Source organism: Periplaneta americana, chromosome 2 (assembly GCF_040183065.1).
Source record: "Periplaneta americana isolate PAMFEO1 chromosome 2, P.americana_PAMFEO1_priV1, whole genome shotgun sequence".
NCBI lineage: Eukaryota > Metazoa > Arthropoda > Insecta > Blattodea > Blattidae > Periplaneta > Periplaneta americana.
Window position 1 is genome coordinate 116,137,954 of NC_091118.1, and position 22,536 is coordinate 116,160,489.

At 39.5% G+C, this 22,536-nt stretch overlaps 2 protein-coding genes across 5 annotated transcripts in view; one reads left to right on the top strand and one right to left on the bottom strand.

The window, feature by feature from the left end:
* The window catches only part of LOC138694529 (beta-1,3-galactosyltransferase 5-like), a 270,652-nt gene that overhangs the window by 163,781 nt on the left and 84,335 nt on the right, over nt 1–22,536 (bottom strand). The gene's annotated exons all lie outside the window — the stretch shown is intronic.
* On the top strand, nt 8,477–12,056 carry LOC138694528 (uncharacterized). The gene is made up of 2 exons (XM_069818342.1): nt 8,477–9,234; nt 9,391–12,056. Exons 1-2 carry the CDS (start codon nt 8,961–8,963, stop codon nt 11,352–11,354), a joined length of 2,238 nt encoding a protein of 745 aa, XP_069674443.1. The 5' UTR covers nt 8,477–8,960; the 3' UTR covers nt 11,355–12,056.

Below are 22,536 nucleotides of genomic sequence, written 5' to 3' on the forward strand. Positions count from 1 at the left end.
AGTGGCCAGTTAGTATTATGGTCATGACGTGATATATTATGTTATAAATTGTATGTTATATATAAAATACGTTGATATTCTTTAATTATATATAACATTAAGGACATTGCACTTGATTAAAACAATACATTTTTGTAATGTTTTTTTTCTTCTTCTTAAAAAAAGAAGCAAAATCATTTCAACTGCAGTCAACTGAAACCCCGTCAGCTTCCATGCGTACCTTTACACCGATTGTTTTACATGGGCCCTCCCCATCCTTTATCACAGGCTCAGTTGACTGCAGTGGCCGGAACACGAACCTGCGATCTTAGGCACGATATGCTGGTCAGACATATTTTGTGCGCCTTAAACCGCACGGCTAACGAACTCAACACGAATTTACCCGATTATGCAGGTATACGAACCTCTGGTTAAGAGTTAGACATATGCGTGCAATAATGGTATAAGTCTTCCGGCTTTTAAGGGTTAGGAATAAACTATTCAATTAGCAATTAATATGTCACGTGTTTGTAGTTATTCCATCTGTAACTTTCATGTAGTAATGGAATAACGCAACGCAAATCAGACATCAGCCCAGTCTGTGGTGTGGGAGAACATCGAAATTTCAATTTCATTATTATTATTATTATTATTATTATTATTATCATCTATTTCAAGTTTACAGAAGAGCGCCTTATACACCGAGTCACCGGCAAATACGGTAGCAACCTACCCTCTTCTACATGATCGTACAGTACGTAATACACTACTTTCGTCAATATACAGTAGCTGAAGCATAAATTTTGACGTAGAGTTGGTTCTAAGCCTATAACATCACTTGTATTATGCCCACACGTCAACGAAGACATCGGAATAATTCGCCAAGACGCGAGCAACATCGATTTCGACAAGAAGGAAAACCGTTGCCTAGCAACTGAAGACGCGCTCATGAGAGACAATCGATGTGCGAACTCGTTAGCATGATGGACCGCCGCGAGGTCACGCGACTCAATACCCAGGGGTGCATGCAGGTGCGTTACACCAGCCTCTGTGATGATGCAACTAATTTGCTTCGCCTTGTTAACTAAATAAGCGTTTTAAGCTTACCCCATTAAAAAAAATTGGCACGCCGCCGTATGGTTGTTCATTTGCGAACAAACGCTACTCCTCAACACACGGACACAGACTTCGTATTATGTCAAGTGGTCTGCAAATGCGTTTGTATAAAAGTTGAAATGTTTACTAAAAATAACGCTGATGTCTTCCAGATACATACAGTATATATAGGCCTATATACATCTATTTAAAATAAAAGTTTTAACTTCTTCAGGTACAGCCAAAGAATGTTAACATTATACAAAGGTTTTACCTTCTATTCTCTTTAGTGTTTCTTTTTTAATTATAAATGCTAACATTAATAAGAGATAATTGAAATTATTTACTCAAGGCGCAAAATAAAGCGTGTTTATTTAGATGATTGTGATAGGTTCATCCCTACTTTCAACGTTGTATCCATTTAGCATATTAGATCTCACCTCACCTCATCTCACTACATCTCGCCAAAATATTGTAAAAAATTGCACAAAATTGTAAAAATTGTAGAAAATTACTAAATTGTAAAACTGTAAAAATTTGTAAAAATTGTAATTGTAATATTGTAAAATTTTGACTTGTTCCACATCTTAAAGCTTCATTGCTCATGTAAGATCTATGGAATAAAATAAATAAATAAATAAAATATCAGTGTATAATTAAAGTGATAAAAAATCTTAATTATGAATAAAAATGAAACAATGCAATTACAGTATAACAAAAAGTTTGTCAATTCATACATTATATAGCCTATAACACTCAAATAAATTGACTTACAGCAAATTATTTCCATTTTTATTATTTGTAATAAATAGTTCTTCGTTTAAATAACAAAATACAGGTAATATAGACTAATAAAATTACGTTAACAAAAGCAAGAATTTATGTGAGCTACTTAGGACTATTCTATCTCACTAGTACTTTTACTGGTCCTTGAGATATAGAAATTTGGAGTGCACCAATTTTTCACGTATTAGGAACCACTGCTTGAAGAGCACATTGTGAATTATAATCCTACAGTTGACCTCTTGTCAGGATTGTTGATTTTCATTTGTGAATAGGAGATGTAGGTATTTATTAGTTGGCATTTTCATATATATTTCTTTTCTTAAATGCTCTAATTTTGTAATACTTTTCTGTACACATTTACCCTGAAATCGGCCTGGATGTCGCAGTCGATAGAGTGCTGGCCTTCTGTGCTCGAGGTTGCGGGTTCGATCCCGGCCCAGGTCGATGGCATTTAAGTGTCCTTAAATACGACAGGCTCATGTCAGTAGGTTTACTAGCACGTAAAAGAACTCCTGCGAGACAAAATTCCCGCACACCGGCGACTCTGATATAACCTTGGCAGTTGCGAGCGTCGTAAAATAAACATATTTTGCAATCCCTGAATAGATATACTAAATCATTTAAGTTACCTGTTAGAACTGTCCTATCATTTAGTTGAACTATTTATCCTGCAATCAACCACAGTCACTGTTCTTCCACAACCCTCCTCACAAGTATCGCCATGACTGTTCATGTTCTCACTCGTCCTTAATTGTTCTCTCGTCACCAATTTTCTGCCATCTTTAGATATATTTTAAACCAGTAACTTAGAAAACTCTCTAGGCGCAGAAAATTATAAAGCTTAGTCTCACCCTGATCACGTTACATAGCAAATTATATCCCTGATCGTCCACCGTTGTGGCTGAGGGGTTAACGAGTCTAACCGGTACCGGGTTCGATTCCCAGTGAGGACGAGTTGCCTGGGTGAGGTTTTTTCGGGGTTTTTCCCTCATTCCTATGGATGAATATCAGGCGATTGGAACCTCACTCATCTTCGCCACTTTCTTCTCTCCCTCATCATCCCGTTTCTAGTTTTTCAGATCACTCTATAGGCGGCCTCCCCAAACTACTGGCTCTCTCGACCGGCCTCCGTGGAATGTAGCTCAACGACGTTGGATGGCTTCTGCAACGAGCACCCGAGGCGGACCTACTCGGAGGAGGAGTTTCGCCTCGGACTGACAAGGGGGCCTTGGGGGAAGTTGCCGAAGTAGGAATGGTAGGATTTCTGTTGGTTGTAGGGACCTGTCGTCAGGGAGTCAGGTGGTTGGGTTGGTGCGCGTAGGGGATCTATGGCACGCAACTCATTCCATATCGAGGGTTAGCGCAATAGATCTCAACAGGTCGCAGTGCTGAGCCATCCGTGTCCCCTCACTTAAATTGCATTCCATTCCATCCCTGATAACGTCACATAGCAAAGTGTCTCCTTAATCACATCACACAGCACATTATCCCCTGATAACGCCACACGGCAAAGAGTATCCCTGATCACATTACTCAACACATTACCTTCCTGATAACGTCACATAGCAAAGTGTTTCTGATCACATCACATCACACAGCATATTATCCTCCTAATAACGTCACATAGCAAAATGTCTTCATACCACGAAATGTTCCATAATTACACTACCCAACACAATGTTCCGTGATCACACCAAGAAGCGAAATGTTCCATGGTCATACTAAACAGCACAGGATCTCTCTAATCGTACCACACAGAAAAAGTGTTGTCTTGATTGCAATATAATGAGCGTGTTCCCCTAACCACACCATATATCCGCACATTCTACGGATCACATCACACAGTAAAGTATCTCCCTGATCGCTCCACATAGCAAAGTTCTTCTTTTTCCCCTTACAATACAGCAAAGAGTCTCTTTTATCGTACCACAGAATACAAAAAGTTTCTTCCTGAGCACATCACATATCAAAATGTCTCCCTGAGTGCACCAAGGAAATAAAGTGCCCCCAAATCACACCATAAACCAGAGTGTCCTCTCGATCACACCACACAGCATAAGTTCTCCCTGATCACACTACAGATCAGCGCATCTCCTGAGAGCAAAGTCCTCGCACGCCCTGTTCGGTGAGGTCAGTTGTTATTGATCGACTCAACTCATTCATAGCCGCTTCGCAGCGTTTGAGAACAACTGGTACCGCTAGGAAATGATCTCACCGCGTCCTCGACCATTCTAACAAGATTTCCAATTACTTCGGTAAGAGCCGCAAAAATGCCTTTAAACAGTCCATAGTGGACTTGTGTTTATTTCAAAATTCCTCAACAATCGATGCGTTCAAGTTACTGAGAGCATATGACGACAACCCGATATTCTGTAAGACAAGTTCAGGCGCCATCCTCCCTCTGATAAACGCTGATGTAACTTCGATCACTATATGAAATTTATGAGTTAGGCCAGAGATCCTCAAACTTTCATAATTAGCAAATTGGTTTATATGTGTCACGCCTAGCATTTCAAAACAATCATAAATGGACGTACTACTAGAACACAGCAATTTCATTTTAATTGGTTATCTTACGACGCTGTATCAACTGTTATGGTTTCCTAACTTTTGAATGAGATGGTGATGTCACCGAAATGAGTCCAGGGTACAGTGCCGAAAGTTGCCCAGCATTTGCTCTTAATGGATTGAGGGAAAACTCCGGAAAAAAAAAAAAACTCAACCAGGTAACGTGTCCCAACCAGGATCTGAACCCGGGCTCGTTCGTTTTCACGGTCAGGCATGCAAATTGTTACTCCAAAGAGGTGGACTAAAACCAATTCTATCATTCACTTTATCTTCATCATCATCATCATCATCATCACCCTAAAATGATCTGTTCACAACTTCGAAAGAATTATTCATCCTGCCATTTAGTTCGAACGTGTCCAGTATCTCAATGTCCTCTGAATTTGTAATAATTATTTATGATACAAATTTGTAAAATGTTTTTTTTTCTTTGGGAACGAGCATGAAATTTGTGAAGCTGGGCGTAGTCTAGTTTCACAATTTACACGGGGTCAAGGAACATTTTAGCCGTGAAATGAAAAGAAAAATTAAATTATATCGGTATAACAAAGAAGTTTCTAAGTTATTCGGGCTATAATTTCATTACCATAGAAAAGAAGATACATATTATGCTGTAAACAACAATACAGCTTCATAGTTACTGAAACTATTTGTAATGACTACATTTTGCATGTATGATTTTCAGGAAAATGGAGGGTCAAGCTTATAATATTTCTAGAGTCGACAAAAGTAAGTTGTCCAAGGCTATTGCGGAATTTCAATTCAGAACAAAATATCATGGATTACTAGAGAGTATTAGGGTAAACATTGGTAATTTCGTGGCAGTGGTTATTTCGTGATACTTTTTTCTTTGCTCTTTTGTGAACTAACCAATGGTGTTACGAGATCCAAATTTCCGCCAAGGGATTGCATATGTTGTCCAGTTTCCAGAAACATACAGCTAAGCTTTGTGTGACTATTGTAGTTGCCTCAGTGAGCTTTTATGTTTAGAGAGAGCAAGTTTGTGTCGACTTCTCAGGCATACATATTTTATGGATGTTTGTAATTACATTACAGGCTTATTACTAAAGGTAAGCATATGATATTTGGTACAAAGATTTATTTTATCTTCATGAAATTTTAGGAAATGTTTTTGGAATTTTAGATACATCTGTAGTCGCCATATAGGCTTAGCTTTACTGATAGAAATCTTAGCTGTTTGAGGCGAAATTTTGTTGAGCATTAAGTGTTACAATTTTTGAAATAGTATAAAATGTATTAAAATAGGAATTTTAGAAATCTGAAGACAAGATGTGATAACAAAAAAGAAAACGAAGACGCAATGGGTTCAGTGTAGCTTCTGTTTGATTTGTTATCATGCTAAGTGTCAATGATAAGTGCTAGATGACTTACTTGCAAGAATTGTGACAGAAGATGGAACATGGCTCCACCATTTTGGACCGGAGACAGAGGGAGACAATGGAGTGGCATCTTGCAAATTCACCAAAGAAATAGAAATTCAAAAGTACACCTTCGGCAGGAAACGTTATGGGTACTGTGTTTTTCGATTCAGAAGGACTCTTGCTTGTGGAAAACATGCCACACGGAACCACCATTAATACTGACGGGTATGTTGCTACTCTCAAGAAACTTCAAGTTCGACTGAGTCGTGTTCGACGACATCGGGAGAAGCAGGATGTTCTGCTATTGCACGACAACGCACAGCCATATGTCAGTCACAAGACCACAGACCAGATCAGAAAATTCGGATAGACAACACTGAAACATCCGCCTTACAGTCCTGAACTGGCACCGTGCGATTACCATCTCTTTGGTAAACTGAAGGATCCTTTCGCGGAACGAGGTTAGAAGATGACTCCCTTGTGCACGCTGCTAAAGAGTGGCTCAGACTTGTTGGTCCAGACTTTTACCGTGCTGGTCTACAGGCCCTCGTTCCTTAGTTACGTAAGGCAGTTGAAAGGGACAGGGACTATGTGGAAAAGTGACATTTTGTTCCTTAAGGATACATCTACATTCTGTGAAAATAGCAAAGCTGTAGAATAAAAATATAATTTTTAAACAAACGTTATGCATTACTTTTGGAGTTACCCTAGTAATATAGGCTATAGCAAAGTCCGTAATAAAAGTGTTCACCCTTTCAGGGCAAAGAAGATACCTTTTGAATTTCAATTTTTACTTCGATTTCATTCTTATTATGTGTTGATATGTATTTCTATGTTTCCTTGCTATGAATATTAGACGGAATTACTATGTTTGAAGTCTTGTAACAATAAATGAGAATTTCATTTGACTTTAATGAATTTTTCCACAATTCTTCTACCTCTCACGAAATTATCAATGCAATATCACGAAATTACCAAGGTTATCACGAAATAACCAACCTTTCAGCTTAAGTTGTAAAAGTAGTTTTTGGTACATATTCAAGAACGTATCCAATCTTTTATGTCCCCAGATTTGTACAGCAAGTTATCGTCTTTTAGATGAAAAAATCGGAATAAAGATATATTTACACATTTGCATTTTAAATTAGTTTTCATGAAATTATCACGAAATTACCAATGTTTACCCATAGGGAGAAACTAAAACTGTAGGTAGTAAAAAGGTTTGATTTAATTTCAGAAAGTGAAGCGTCTACTTTCCGATTCCCAGCTTCTATTTATTTTATAGTATTCTTAGAGGCAGTCGGCCTCGGTAGCGTAGATGGTATAGTGCTGGCCTTCTGTGCTCGAGGTTGCGGGTTCGATTCCGGCCCAGATCGATGGCATTTAAGTGTGTTTAAATGCAACAGTCTCATGTCGGTAGATTTACTGGCATGTAAAAGAACTCCTGCGGGACAAAACTCCGGCACACCGGCGACGCTGAAATAACCTCTGCAGTTGCAAGCGTCGTTAAGTAAACCATAATTTAAATTTAATTTTTCTTAGAGGCAATGGAATGAATATATCGATGATGTTTGGATAAATGGAGATAAGTTATAAAAATGAGTTTTGAAATAAATGAAAATTAAACCCTAGATCATATATGAAGCAGTAATTAGGAGAGGGAGAGACCGATTTATTAGCGAAGTGATATCTCCATATTTCTATTACATGTATTCGCGGGGATGTTCTGGCGACTTCGTTAGAATTAGCTTCCTCACACAGGTGTTTCGTCACTTGTCAGCATCGGACAGATTTAGGGCCACCTTGAGCGGGGTTTTCGTATAGAGACTCGATGAAGCATAAAATTCTAAAGCCGGAGTTAGACTGGACCCGTGGGAAAGATACTGCCAAGCTTGGGTTTTCCAAAGAACGGGTATTCTTGTGAGATATACAAACTAATTTGAGGTTATGGGAAATCCAAAGTTTAAATTTAGAGATGACATATTTCGCGCCCAATAAGAAGAGATCTTGGTCCAGCTTATGAGGTCACTTTGGACCAATAGGGAATAGATTTTAGGCCAGTTAGTGACGTAGTTTTTAACCAATAGGATAGTTAGTTTTAGCGTAGGATAGGTTTTTATAAATAAGGGTGACGGGGAGCGGAGATGACGACTACCATTCCGCTTCGGAGCGGAGATCATAAAAACAACTTTACTTCGTGTCGGCGGCCCTACATACAGGGCAGAATAACTACTTCGTTTGGTGTCGACAGGACTACTATTTCGCTTCGTGTCATAGTGTACTGGACAGAATATTGAATTTGTAGTATCGGATAGAGCTTATTCAGAGCCGCCATAGAGTCGATACAGAAGTGCGACCAACGATTGAATTATAAGTCAGCCGGAAATACATACTCTAGTGTTTACCAAGTGAATACGACAATAAACTTATAGTTTTGGAATTTACACTGCCTTTTATATAAGTAGCCGGCTTGGTATTATTCCCGACATCACCCTATACCACAACAGTACCTCGGCTACCCTGAGTGAATCTCACGCAACATCGAGACGCACCCACCCTCAAATGGCGCCCAACGTGTGGTCACAATAACCACTCAACAACGATACCACCCTCAAATGGCGTCCAACGTGGGAAAACAACAACGACTCCACCCCCAAATGGCGCTTCCCAACGTGGGGCTCGAAGGAAGACAGCTGTTCCAGTGACCGGCCCCGGGTGCGAACACAGCACCAAACAACGCGGAGGACCGGACGGAGCATTTCAGCCCTGCATAGCCGAGGAACGACGCTGGAAGGCGGGAACATAACCAAGCCATCGCGACATCACGACAACACTAGAGAAGACAACACGGGGACCACCAGAGAAGGCGACTCGGAGAGGCGGTGGCAAGTATGAATAGAAGATGAATATATGTGTATATATGTATATGATATTTTGGGGGAATAATTATAAAGTGTATATGTTTCAATTTCCGGTGTGATGTTTCGGGTGTATATATATATGTATTTTTTATTGTGTGTGATATTTTGGGGGAAAGAGTGAAATAAGTGTATTGCGTAATTTGTTGGAAGTGAGTCGAGTGCAAATACAGGCCTAGTTAGATTATTATTGGGAAAGCAAGCGTCGGATAGATGACAGAGTAGCATATAGATGATACTACGTAGCCATAGGAGTAAGGTAGTTAGGAAAATACGAGAAAGACGAGGAAATAGAAACAAGGGAACCATGGAGCAAAGGAAGGACGAGGAAATTATGGAAATTAGGGAGGAGGTCGAGAATAACGCAGGACAGGAAATAGAGGGAGAGCGTACAGTGGAAAAGCAACAGAGTAGAGAAAGTGGCAAAGGGGAAATGACGCTAGAACAGTTATGGGAGCAGATGAGACAATTCATGGAAAATAAATTAGACAACAATTCAAGGGAAAGTAGAGAACAAATGAAACAAATGGAAACTAAATTAGAGAATAACTCAAGGGAAAGTAGAGAGCAGATTCTGAGGGAAAGTAAAGAACAAATAAAACAAATGGAAACTAAATTAGAGAATAACTCAAGGGAAAGTAGAGAGCAGATTCTGAGGGAAGGTAGAGAACAAATAAAACAAATGGAAACTAAATTAGAAAATAACTCGAGGGAAAGTAGAGAACAAATAAAGCAAATGGAAAATAAATTAGACAACAATTCAAGGGAAAGTAGAGAACAAATAAAACAAATGGAAAATAGATTGGGGGAAAGTTCGAGAGAGATTAGAGATCATATTGCAAAATTAGCGGAAAGAGGAAACAAGATGGAGGACAAAATAGAGAAGCTAGAGGGGAAATTAACCGAGAATGGGATCGGAATGGAGAACCAATTGAAGATAGCTATGGATAGGATGTCAGAAAGTATGAAGGATTTAGAAGTTAGAGTTAGAGATAGCGCTACCAGAGAGAATAGCGATCTAAAATCAGCTGTGGAGGAAACGATAGTGGAAAAGGTTCGGGAAATTCAGAATTCGGTGGAAGAGAAAATAGGTGAGATGGATCAGGAAGTGGACGGTCTCAAGCGAGCCATAAAGAATAAAGAAAGGGCGGATAACGAATGTTTGGAAGAATTAAGAAGTAAACTAAACTCAATAAACGACGTACTAAATGGGGGTAGTCCCGCAAATTTAAGCGGACATAGCAGCTCGGACCGTGCAGTTTCTAGACAAGAGGGCACAAGTGAGAGCCCGGCATCAGGTAGCAACATAAATGTAAGACATGTTAACAATAGTGTTGGTGAGGAATGTCAGACCTCACGGGATGATGTGCGTAGTGAGTTGATAAATGTAAACGACAAGGCATATTTAGGCCGTCCTCAGTACCCCACCCACATTATGAATGAGATTGGTTACCCTATTTTTGATGAGGTTGAATTTTCAAACCCACATAATTACATAAGTGAGCTGGAAACGTACTTCAGAATAAGAGGGGTGCCGGATGACTTAAAAATGACTGTCGTACGAAAGAGCCTAAAGAGCCGACCACTCAACTGGGCGTTAGTGGCCCTAGGGGATAATGTCACTTATGAGGAATTCAGAGAAAAATTTTCGGAGAGATACTGGGGACAAAGACAACAACAAAGAATTAGGAAGGAAATTAATCAGAGCAGGTTTGACGCGGGAAGAGGCGTCTCTATGATAGATTATTTTCTTGAACTGGTTAAGAAAGGGAAAAGCCTCAATCCGCCAATACCGGATTCAGAGCTGATCCAAACTGTGATTTCGCAGTATCCCGAGAACATAAGATATAATCTGATCGTAGCAGGGCCCCGAGACTTCGGGGAAACAATAGATTTATTGACTGCGCTGGATGGTTCGGACGCCACGCACTATGAATGTAGTGGACAGGCAGATTATGAACGTGGCAAAGGAAAGGGTTCAAGCCCCACCGACCAGAAAGCGGGGAAGGGGGCAAGTACGGCCTTTTCATCCCCAAGGACAGGAGCCCAAAATCAGAGTAATTGGGGTGGTGACAGGAGCCCCAACAATGCACATAGTCGGTACCATAATGGCCATAATGGAGGGAAAAGTCCCAACAGGGAGAGAAGGATTGACCCGCCCTTTGGGGGTCCTTACAATAATAGTAGGAATAACCAGAGTAGTCATAACAGGATGAGGAACGATCGAGGAGGTGTTGGTCCCGTGCGTAGGGTTAACCACATACGATGGTACACGGGAAGACAAGAAAATGGAAATAATAGGCTTAGAACCCAACCACACTGGCTTCGGAACAGGAATTACAGACAGGGATTCTGGCAGCCTAATTTTAGCAGGGGACCGCAAAATCGAGGTGATTGGAGGAGACAGGAGCAGGAGAGAGATAGGCGAGGCGTCCTACAAGAAATGGCCTCACAAGGGTGCAATAGGCCACCTACACAGTGTAACGTGGGACAAAGCAGGAATAGAGACATGAACGGACGTCAGCAAAGTCCGGTCAGAATGAGTATGGGCCGGGAGCCTATAAATTGTAGAAATAGAGACGAGGTAGCAGTGGAACCGACTGCATCGCACTCGGGAAACTGCTAGACAGAAGTCTCAAGGGTTCGGAGATTTCTGTAGCTAAGTGCAGTAAGCCACTGTCAAAAGAATCCACCAACGCGGTAAGCGTGAAGAGACAGAGCGAGATCACTAACCCAGAGTTAGAAAATAATGGGACTTATGTATTGCCTTATATAGATGCCAAAATATTTGGGATAAAGTGTTGTGTGTTGTTGGACTCGGGCTCCACAAATAACGTATGCAGCTTGGAATTTTTTCAAAAGGTTAGGGATTCAGGAATAAAACTGCAAACGTTACCCATATGTTCACTGTACTGTGCAGGCGCCCTAAGCAAGAAGAAGGAAAAGGTAAAATATCAAGTATGGTTCGAGTTAGAGTGCGGAGACGTGAAATTAAATGCTATTTTTCTTGTGATACAAAGGTTGACTACCGACATCATTATTGGAGTAGAAAGCTTCTATGAATGGCACGCGCTATTAGATTTCAGGGAAAACAGACTAGGGGTTACGGCAGGTAACGACAGTGTAGGCCATGTCCCATTCAGTAGGCATAGCTCTAGACCGGAACTAGACGAAAGGACCGCGGGAGAGATTGAATTACAGGAAGAGTTATTTTTTGTAGAGCACCTCAAAATTTGTAAGAATGTAATTATAGAGGTTAATCCGTGGGAAGGTAACGAGGTAACTAGGGGAGTGTGTCAAGTAGGCTGCGGAGAATGCGAGTTATGTATTGGCGAATTAGTTCAGGCGAGACAGATAGGACGTAATCTCATTAGCGGTAGGGCCAGATATTGTAATGAGAGTTCGCCGGGCGATCTTAGGCAGGTAGTCGCGTCTAACAATAGGAAGACAGATACTTTCGAAATAGTAAGAGATAAAGTTAACCAGGCACACGGCCTGAGTGAGAGTGAAAGAAAACGCTTAATGGATGTTGTAGGTAGCCATTTAAATGTCTTTTCAGACGCGCCGGGTCTGTGTAGAGTGTATACACACAAAATTAAGGTGGTAGGAATGGAGGAATTTCGGCATAAATGTAGACCCATCCCCCTATCTTTAAGGGATCAGGCAGACGAAGTCATAAATGATATGTTAAAAGACGGAGTTATAGAAATATCGGACTCGCCTTATGTAAATGCATTGTGCTGGGTTAGGAAGCCCAATGGAAGCTTAAGAGTAACGATCGATGCCCGACACGTTAACTCGTTTTCAGTTAAAGATAATTTCAGGACGGAGTCAGTGGACACTTTGTTAGGCCGTATCAGTGACTGTACTATATTCACTAGTTTGGACTTGACCAGTTCGTATTGGCAGATTCCGCTTGACGAGGACTCGAGAAAATTCACAGCGTTCCTACATAACGGGAAAGTTTATCAGTATACCCGATGCCCATTCGGCATCGCGAGTTCTGGATCTGCGCTACTAAGGGCACTTGACATAATTTTTGGTGATTCGACGAAAGGTTTTCTGGCACAGTACATTGACGATTTTCTTATATATGGCAATAATGTTGATAGGCATATTAGGGATATTGATTTTGTACTCACTAAGTTGAGAGAGGCTGGTATGACAGTCAAGCTGGGGAAAACAGCATTTTTTAAAGCTGAGACAGTTTTCCTGGGTTACGTAATTTCGTCTGACGGAATTAGACCGGACCAAGAGAGAATTCAGAGCATTTCGAGGATCCCGCCGCCGCGGAACCGGAAACAGGTTCGTAGGTATCTAGGTATCCTACAATACCAGAATCGGTTTCTCGTCAATTATGCTAAGCATGTAGCCCCACTCAGAGCATTGTTGAAGAAGGATACACCCTTCAGGTGGGGGTCGGCAGAGCAGGAAGCATTCGATCGAACGAAACTGCTTTTTGCCGACTCAATTCTGTTGGAAAGGCCTAACGACAGCCTACCTTTTCAGATTTATACGGATGCGTCTTCATATGGATATGGAGCAATTCTATGTCAGACAGATGAAGATAATAAGCGACATGTGATTGCCACAGCTTCTAGGGGACTGTCGCGTACCGAAAGCAACGCATCAATCACGGAACTAGAGATTTCTGCTGTGTACTTCGCACTACAGAAGTTCCGTCAGTATATCTTTAATAGGCAGATCATCATATTTACTGACCATGTAAGCCTAGCGTTTCTGAGTAGATGCAAATTGACGAACTCTAGAATATCTAGATATGTGCACGAAATTTTGGCTCATGATGTGACGATTAGACATATTCCGGGGGCAGACAATATCTTTGGTGATTGTCTCTCTCGTTTGAATTCCAAATCGGGGCTACCGGAAACTATCACCGCCCCCGCGTATGAAATTGCCGTGATGAAAATTGATTCCACGAGGAATGGAGCTCTGACGGGAAAATTTCGGAAAATTGCAGATTTGCAGCAGGAGGATTCCACGATAAGGGCCTTAATGGACAAAGCTAGAGAAATCTCACAGGTGAAAGACGAAGTGTATGGATTGCGCTCTGGTATCTTGTATAAATTGCATGGTAGGGATATCCAGAAGTGGAAGATATACATACCTGCGAGTATGGAGAATGAACTTATAAACAACTTTCACCTATCTATGTGTCACTCTGGGAGTGATAGGATCATTTTAACTATGTCAGAATCATTTTATATTAAGCAACTGTCAAAGAAGGTTAGAAGGGTAATATCTCGTTGCGAGGTCTGCCAGAGGGCGAAACCTCTAAATGTAAGGTATGACAATGTACCACAGGTCATTATCAGGGGTAAAAAGAATGAACTTGTAGCAGTGGACGAACACGGTCCAATGCCCACATCGTCCTTCGGACACAGGTACATATTTGTTACGTACGATGTCTTCACAAAATTTGTAAAGATTTACCCTTTAAGAAAGATCTCTAGTAAGTTGTGTGCTGACAAGCTGGTTAGAGATTACATACCGACTTACGGTCCGGTAACAGCGGTGCTCAGTGACAATGTGTCGGTACATAAATCGAAAGGGTTTTGCAAAAGGCTGGAAGATGCGGGCGTGAAACTATACAATTGCTCCGCATACTTTCCCAGCGGTAATCCCTGCGAAAGAGCGCTTAGGGATATATCATTGTACCTCCGTATTCTGTGTCACCGAAACCATAAGGACTGGTTTAGGCAATGTGAGGTGATTGAGAGAGTCATGAACCACTCTATCAATCCAACGACCGGAATAGCTCCGATCAAACTTATGTTAGGGATCGATCCCGATCCCATGATAAAGAGTTTGCCGCAGGCAATACAGGAGGGTGAGCCTCCTAGTGATGAACTACTGTGTAAACTAGCTTTCGACCGAATCAGGAAAAAGGCTGAGTATAGACTCGGTAAAGTTAAAAGATATCGCCACAAATGGGAGCCCACACCCGGCGATCTGGTATTGCTAAGGGACGTGAAGTTATCTTCCGCCCTTAGAGGACGTTACTCACGCATGGAGCTACTGTACAAAGGGCCCTACGAAATTAAAAGTAGATATGGAGACCATACTTTCGAATTGGTAGAAAGGGGAAAAAGTAAACCTGTTGGAAGGTACCACAAGCAACTCTTGCGGCCTTTCAAACAGGAGAGGCTAGGAGGCAGGAATGAGAAAGAGTAGGATGGTTAGTCTCACGCGTACAGCTAGGTGAACCTGTACAGGGCGGCTGGTACAACCAAGCACGCAGAGTGTGTAATTGATCAATTAATAAATAAATGTAAATATGTGAATGAATGGTATTGTACATATGTAAATGTGGATATAAATTGTACATTGTTGTGCTTATTGTGTGAGAGTTGTGTACATAGAAAGGCTTGTGAAGATATATGTAATATTTATTGTAATTGTTTGTAGTGACATTATAATCTCACTGTATTGTAAATAATGTGTTACCGGCTGATATCGCGTGGGGGAACTATGAGGCTAGTTATAGGCAGAAAGCGGGGACATCTCATAACATTGGAAACTCTTTCGGGAATTTCCAATGGTTATGTAGATGGGCATTTTGAAGCAGTAATTAGGAGAGGGAGAGACCGATTTATTAGCGAAGTGATATCTCCATATTTCTATTACATGTATTCGCGGGGATGTTCTGGCGACTTCGTTAGAATTAGCTTCCTCACACAGGTGTTTCGTCACTTGTCAGCATCGGACAGATTTAGGGCCACCTTGAGCGGGGTTTTCGTATAGAGACTCGATGAAGCATAAAATTCTAAAGCCGGAGTTAGACTGGACCCGTGGGAAAGATACTGCCAAGCTTGGGTTTTCCAAAGAACGGGTATTCTTGTGAGATATACAAACTAATTTGAGGTTATGGGAAATCCAAAGTTTAAATTTAGAGATGACATATTTCGCGCCCAATAAGAAGAGATCTTGGTCCAGCTTATGAGGTCACTTTGGACCAATAGGGAATAGATTTTAGGCCAGTTAGTGACGTAGTTTTTAACCAATAGGATAGTTAGTTTTAGCGTAGGATAGGTTTTTATAAATAAGGGTGACGGGGAGCGGAGATGACGACTACCATTCCGCTTCGGAGCGGAGATCATAAAAACAACTTTACTTCGTGTCGGCGGCCCTACATACAGGGCAGAATAACTACTTCGTTTGGTGTCGACAGGACTACTATTTCGCTTCGTGTCATAGTGTACTGGACAGAATATTGAATTTGTAGTATCGGATAGAGCTTATTCAGAGCCGCCATAGAGTCGATACAGAAGTGCGACCAACGATTGAATTATAAGTCAGCCGGAAATACATACTCTAGTGTTTACCAAGTGAATACGACAATAAACTTATAGTTTTGGAATTTACACTGCCTTTTATATAAGTAGCCGGCTTGGTATTATTCCCGACATCACCCTATACCACAACAGTACCTCGGCTACCCTGAGTGAATCTCACGCAACATCGAGACGCACCCACCCTCAAATGGCGCCCAACGTGTGGTCACAATAACCACTCAACAACGATACCACCCTCAAATGGCGTCCAACGTGGGAAAACAACAACGACTCCACCCCCATATATATATATATATATATAAAACAGATAAGTCATCGCTATGTTAAAATCGTTTGCACTTTGAAGAGAACAACCGCCAGTACCGCCACCCGTCCGCCGTAAACGACACGAGATGGCAGTACAGTCGCTAATGCAATTCAAATGGGAATTATGACGTGACTCCTTATGTAACAACTAGATGGCAGCGTATAAACCTAACAAAAGTTGTTAACGTCAAAGCCTATAAGGCCGACCTATCTGAGGTATATATGATCTAGGATTAAACTTAGAACCCTTATTGCAAATAATTTTCTACATAAATAAAACACAACAAGTACTAGTATTTTTTTTTTCTTTTTGCAGGCTCACCTGTGGAATTTAACTTGTGTATTCATCTAGGGAAAAAAACTCCATTTGCACAAGAAATAACTTAACCCCCTTCATTCGAATATCATCGATATTATCTAATTACAATACAGTAAAAATGTGTGAGAAGAATTAGGATGTCTTACTTAGATATTATGATAGAATAAATTTGAACATTAAATATTCTATTCATCAGGTCGAGCGGCTACAAGTCTAAGATGCGCTCCCCTTACATGGCGTGGTCTGAAGATTCGTGAGCTCGAATCCCGCCTCGGACATGTATGAATGTCCCTTGTTTTAATATTCCGTCCTGTGTGTATCTCAGTGGAGGTCCCTACGCTGTGCTGATCCCAGGCTAAGGCTCACAAATATGTCGATGTCTAGTGTACTGTGTCCATAGAATTGTTCCCCTCTTACAGGAATTGGTAGGTCTATGCAAGACCTTTAACAGGGGAAGTTAAACCGTCAACAAAAAAAAAAAAAATAATATTTTACTTTTTTCAGTAGTGCGTAGAGAGTGGCGGCCAGTTAATGTCTCCAAATTGTAAAATGATGCGTCCAGGAAACAAAGTTTGCAAGCAGTTCCTGCACCTAATAATAAACCATACTGTCTTCCACTAGTGATAAGAGAAATAATTGCATGACTTGAATATCACGTACACAGCAATCCTACCTTTCCCACACAAAAACGCTAGAAACAACTGCGTTTTGAAAACCGTCACATTTCACTGCCGCACCCTACTCCCAAGATTGCCATAAAGGAACTAGCTATCAGAGTGACGGGAAAAACACATGCAACCTGTTCACCTACCTTCATCCTTGACTAATAAAATGGAAGTATTTCAAACACCGTTACATCAGAGTTATTGAAAGACAAAGTCCAGAATGGACCTGGTCCTTAAGTAAATAGACGATTCAAAAGGCCGCGTTTGTGGTTCAAGAGCTAATACGCTAGTCTTCCATCCATAAGTCCCGTGTTCTATTCTCTGCAGGTCGTGATAAAATTTGTGTTGGACAAAGCAGACTGCACAGAAAGTTTTCCTCGAGATACAATGATGCCCTTCACTATCCAAACTGCAACTCGAAAATCTTTTCAATTACATAGATTCCGATTGCAGATTTTGTAAACTCGAAATTTTCTATGTATTTCATACGCTATATGTCCGAATCTATTCTGTAGTTTGGTAAAGGCAGACATCCGAAAGTGCTTGTTATGAATGTTATGATTATGAGTAAAGTTTACATAGGTACCACTTTCTCGCAGATGTAATATAATAATATACAAAGAGTTGTTGTTGTTGTTTTCTAATGTCAGGCGTTTTAGAATAAAGTCATTTGACCTCTTGCACTCCAATATTTTTCAAAGATATTATCATGGCCAGCCACTGAAGCACAGATTTTGAGGTGTTCCGAATCCATTTCTTGGTTTGAGTTGCACAATGGGCAGTTAGGGGACTGATATATTCCAATTCTATGCAGGTGTTTGGCCAAACAATCATGGCCTGTTGCCAATCTAAATGCAGCTACAGTCGATTTTCGTGGTAAATCGGGAATTAACTGTTGATTATGATGCAGAGAGTTCCATTTTTTCCCTTGTGATTGTGTTATCAAATTTTGTTTGTTTTTTTTTTTTTTTTTTCAGTAGTGTGTAGGCCTAAAGTAGAGAGTGGTGGCCTCCAAATTGTAAAACGATGCGTTGGATTTAAAAGAGGACCGCACATTGAAAAGTACATACGTGACATATGTGTATATTTTGTTTGTAGCAGTAATATATAATATTATGTAAGTTTCAAGATACTATGCCCTGCTTTTTATATAGAATGAAACTTCTCGAGTTGACTTTAAACGTTATACACATCATAATACAATTAGCGTGGGTAACGAGAAAGACAGGCTACAGCGCTACGTCATATTCTAAAGGCCCGCTCCCACTTAGAGGAATCGAGCGGAATCGAAACGAAACGAAAAGTATGCTGCCGCTCACATCTAGTGGAATCGAACCGATCAGTACTTCTGTGTTTTGTGTTTTGTCATATAAAAGAGGATAATTATACACAAGATTTATTAATTTTTCTTCGTTCATATTAAATTGTGATTGTTGTACATGTACTATTCCAGCAATAACTTTCAATAGTAAATTAATTAAGCCACCAAGAATGGATATGACTCATTTGTTTTTTCACGAAAGCTTCACGAGAAATTACGATCTTACCCGAAACAAGAAATTCTGTTCTGGCAGTGGAATTTAATATTCTAGCTCCTGAATTCTGTTCTGTTCGATTCGACACGCCCCTTTCTCGCCATTTAAATACATTGTGAAGAGAAATTCTGTTCGATTCGATTCCGCTAAGTGGGAGCGGCCCTTTAGCCATAACATGGCCAACATTGAAGGAGTTTATATGTAAATGCACGTTCAAATGGGTTTAATATAGCAATTCCTTTGTTTTTTTTAGAACTTAGAACATGTACTTATATTAGGCGATTGTCAATATGGTCATGACTGGATCATGATAATCACGTGACTCCAGTTCGTGACAATTAGTAACCAAACAATAATAATCTGTTTTGTTTTGCAAATATAGCGAGGAGGTTACAGTTGAACACTGTCGTAATGTTTGTCTCCGACAGGGTTGCCAGACTGGACGATTTATCGCAATTTAGGCTACATAAAAGGAGCAATCGACAAGTAATAAAATTGACAAGTCGCTCTTTAGGCTATCTCAAAAATCGAAAGGGCGAAATTAGGCTAAATTTTTTTCCTCTTACATATTTACATTTTATTATTCATAGGTTTTCAGTTTTTATTTTTAATCGGAAGTCATTATTTTCATTGTTGGCAGTATCATTGCAACATGCTTCGAATTTTCATCTATGACTAAGTCTTGCATTGTGGCGTCATAATGTCATAAAGCCGCAAAACACTTTATTATCGTTGCGGTTATTTTCTTTTATGTATTTTTATTGCAGAAGACTATTATTATTCTGCTATTATTTTTATAATGCTAACTGCTAATAAAAGTAATGGAATAATGGTAATTTGTTATGAATTTAAAAGTAAGCTACAACTCTTCATAATTATATAATAAATAAATATTGTGTATAGGTTTATTTTTGTATATAAGTAAAATTATTTTCAGTGTGCAACATAAAATTATAATATTGTACTCCACGACTGATTGTTTATTATAAAATCTACAGACGATGGTAAAAGCATTAATAGTAATATCTAATATCCTCGTAGTTTTTAATTTATAATATAAAATGTGAAAATTAATTAATAAATTCTGATAACATTTTATTTAATGTTGTGATCTACTTGTCAGGAAAAAAACAGCGTAAATTTGTAAAAAAAATACGAGATAAAGTATGTTTAATGATTTATACATATTATATATATATATATATATATATATATATATATATATATAACTAAAAGCACCCGGCGTTGCACGGGTTTTCCTTTCTGCTTCTGTTTTTAATTAAACTGCTTATTACATTTTCGGAAATCTCGGAAACCTAACTATAGACAACCAAAACGAATTGCCTTTACTAAGCTAAGATGAATCTTTACTTAACGTCACTTACATGAATTGATGAACTCCTTAGCAGAATGCCTGCCAGCGTTAACTCTATTTAAAACAGCTGTAAATCAGGCACCGAAAAGAAAACATGTCATCATGTGCCTGACATTCACTTCATTTCAGCCCCTTTTGATCTGATTACCTGGTTGGTTTTTTTCCGAGGTTTTCCCCAACAAATAAGGCAAATGCCAGGTAATCTTTTGGCGAATCCTCGGGTCTCATCTCATCTCACTACATCTCGCCAAAAATTGTAGAAAATTGTAAAATATTGTAGTAATTGTAATTGTAATCTTGTACAATTTTGACTGGTTCCACATCTTAAAGCTTCATTGCTAATGTAAGATCTATGGAATATAATAAATGAAATGAAATGAAAAATGAAATATGTTGGGATGCATTACCGTGGATATCTTCATACAGACTAATGTTTGAGACTTGACCATTAAATTTAAATTTTAAAGTTAGTTTTGAGGAGAAAAGGGTTTATTAGGAGAGGCAGCGTTTTAAGGGATATAGATGAGAAGGCGGGACCTGGTATGTGAGTTGTGCGATAGGGGAAAGAATGATCTATCAGAAAGAGAGTTTGTTTCATGATGGGTAACATTATACGAATCTACCGACACGGAACTTCACTATCTTCCCCCTCCATATCCATTGGCGATATAGCCACGGCACGTGATAAAGTCACAGGACAGGTATTGCGTTCTCTACTGTAATTAGAGATGAGCTTAAACGATATTTTCAAGTATCTGTGACAACTGTGACTGTGACAAATATCTGTGACTTTTATCGGTGATTTTGTCACACCGATATTTTATATCGATACGTAAGCACAATATGCATGAATTACACCGATATTTTGTCACACCGATAAAAATTAGCAGGAAATATTGAAGAGCAGTGAAATATGAATACGATTTCTCTATACACACCACTCATCAGTGATTTATATGGGAAAATCCAACAAAGAAATTATGTACATGTACCATCAACAAATAAATACTTACCTAACTGAACAGTAACATGTCAAAAGTTAACCTCATGTACCAAGAGGTTATATTATAGATATTGAACCAGTTGATCATTTTTAAATGTAGTTGGGTATGGAGAAATTGAGGTTATATGATTATCCTAATCGTTTTAAAAATTGATCCTTTTTATTGTATATAATATAATGGATAAATTATTTTAAGTCGTGCATTAACATTATAATACTGAGTCATAGAATAAAAATTAATGAAACATAAATATTCGGAAAACCATTGGAAAATATTTACAAAACAAAACAATTGTTCAGACAGGATTTTACATAAAATTAAGTACTGGTAACCAATGGTGTTATTATTTAAATCGTGTAATAACTACATCATTTATAATAAGATGAAGAAACTACCGCCAGATTGCTGTTATTGTATCATGCGCACGCGCAAACCTACGATGTAGAGGAGAAAATATCAGTCACAGAGTACTGAATGAGGAGCAGATTTCGATAGCGATATTTTGTCACAGATATTTCGCGTCATCAGTCACAGGTTTATCTGTGACAAAATATCGGTTTGTGAAATATCGGGCATCTCTAACTGTAATATGGTAGCCGCCTATTCCTACTGCCTTTACTATACATCCAGTGACCGCATACCAAGTTTCTCTTTCTCTCCCTAACACCCTGAGATATTTGCCGTGAAGTTGTTGCAACAATGCGTACAAAAGACCGCCAATCGAGATAGTGACTATTTCCTTTTCTTTCTAAAATTCCTATTCCAATAGAAACCAAATGGACTTTACAAACTAATAAAGCAGACTTCGACTTGATGTTGAATAATTACTCTTGCACCTCGAATAGGTATGAAACCATAGATATGAACAATTCATAAGTTTTCCAGACTACGAATCAAAATCACCGACGCAGCACAAACGTAGCGTGTTGGATTCTCTGATTGAAGACTGCGCCTGGGCATAGGTTCAAATCCTGCTTGGGCTGGTTATCTGGTTGGATTTTTACCGAGGTTTCCCCAAGTATAAAGTGGATATCATATAATCCCATGACAAATGTCGGATTGATCTTGCAAACACTACTTCGCTATCACGAAATCCAGACACACTAGATAACCTCGCATTGATACAGCATCGTTAAAAGAGCGATTGAAAGTAACTACGAACCAAACAAATAAGACCAGGTAAAGCCTGAGCTCAGTTTTCGTTTTACCGTACTCACTGTCGGTTGGGGTCATTCAAATTCATCGGTAAACATTGGACCACCGAAAACACACTCTGTATTCTGTGTAC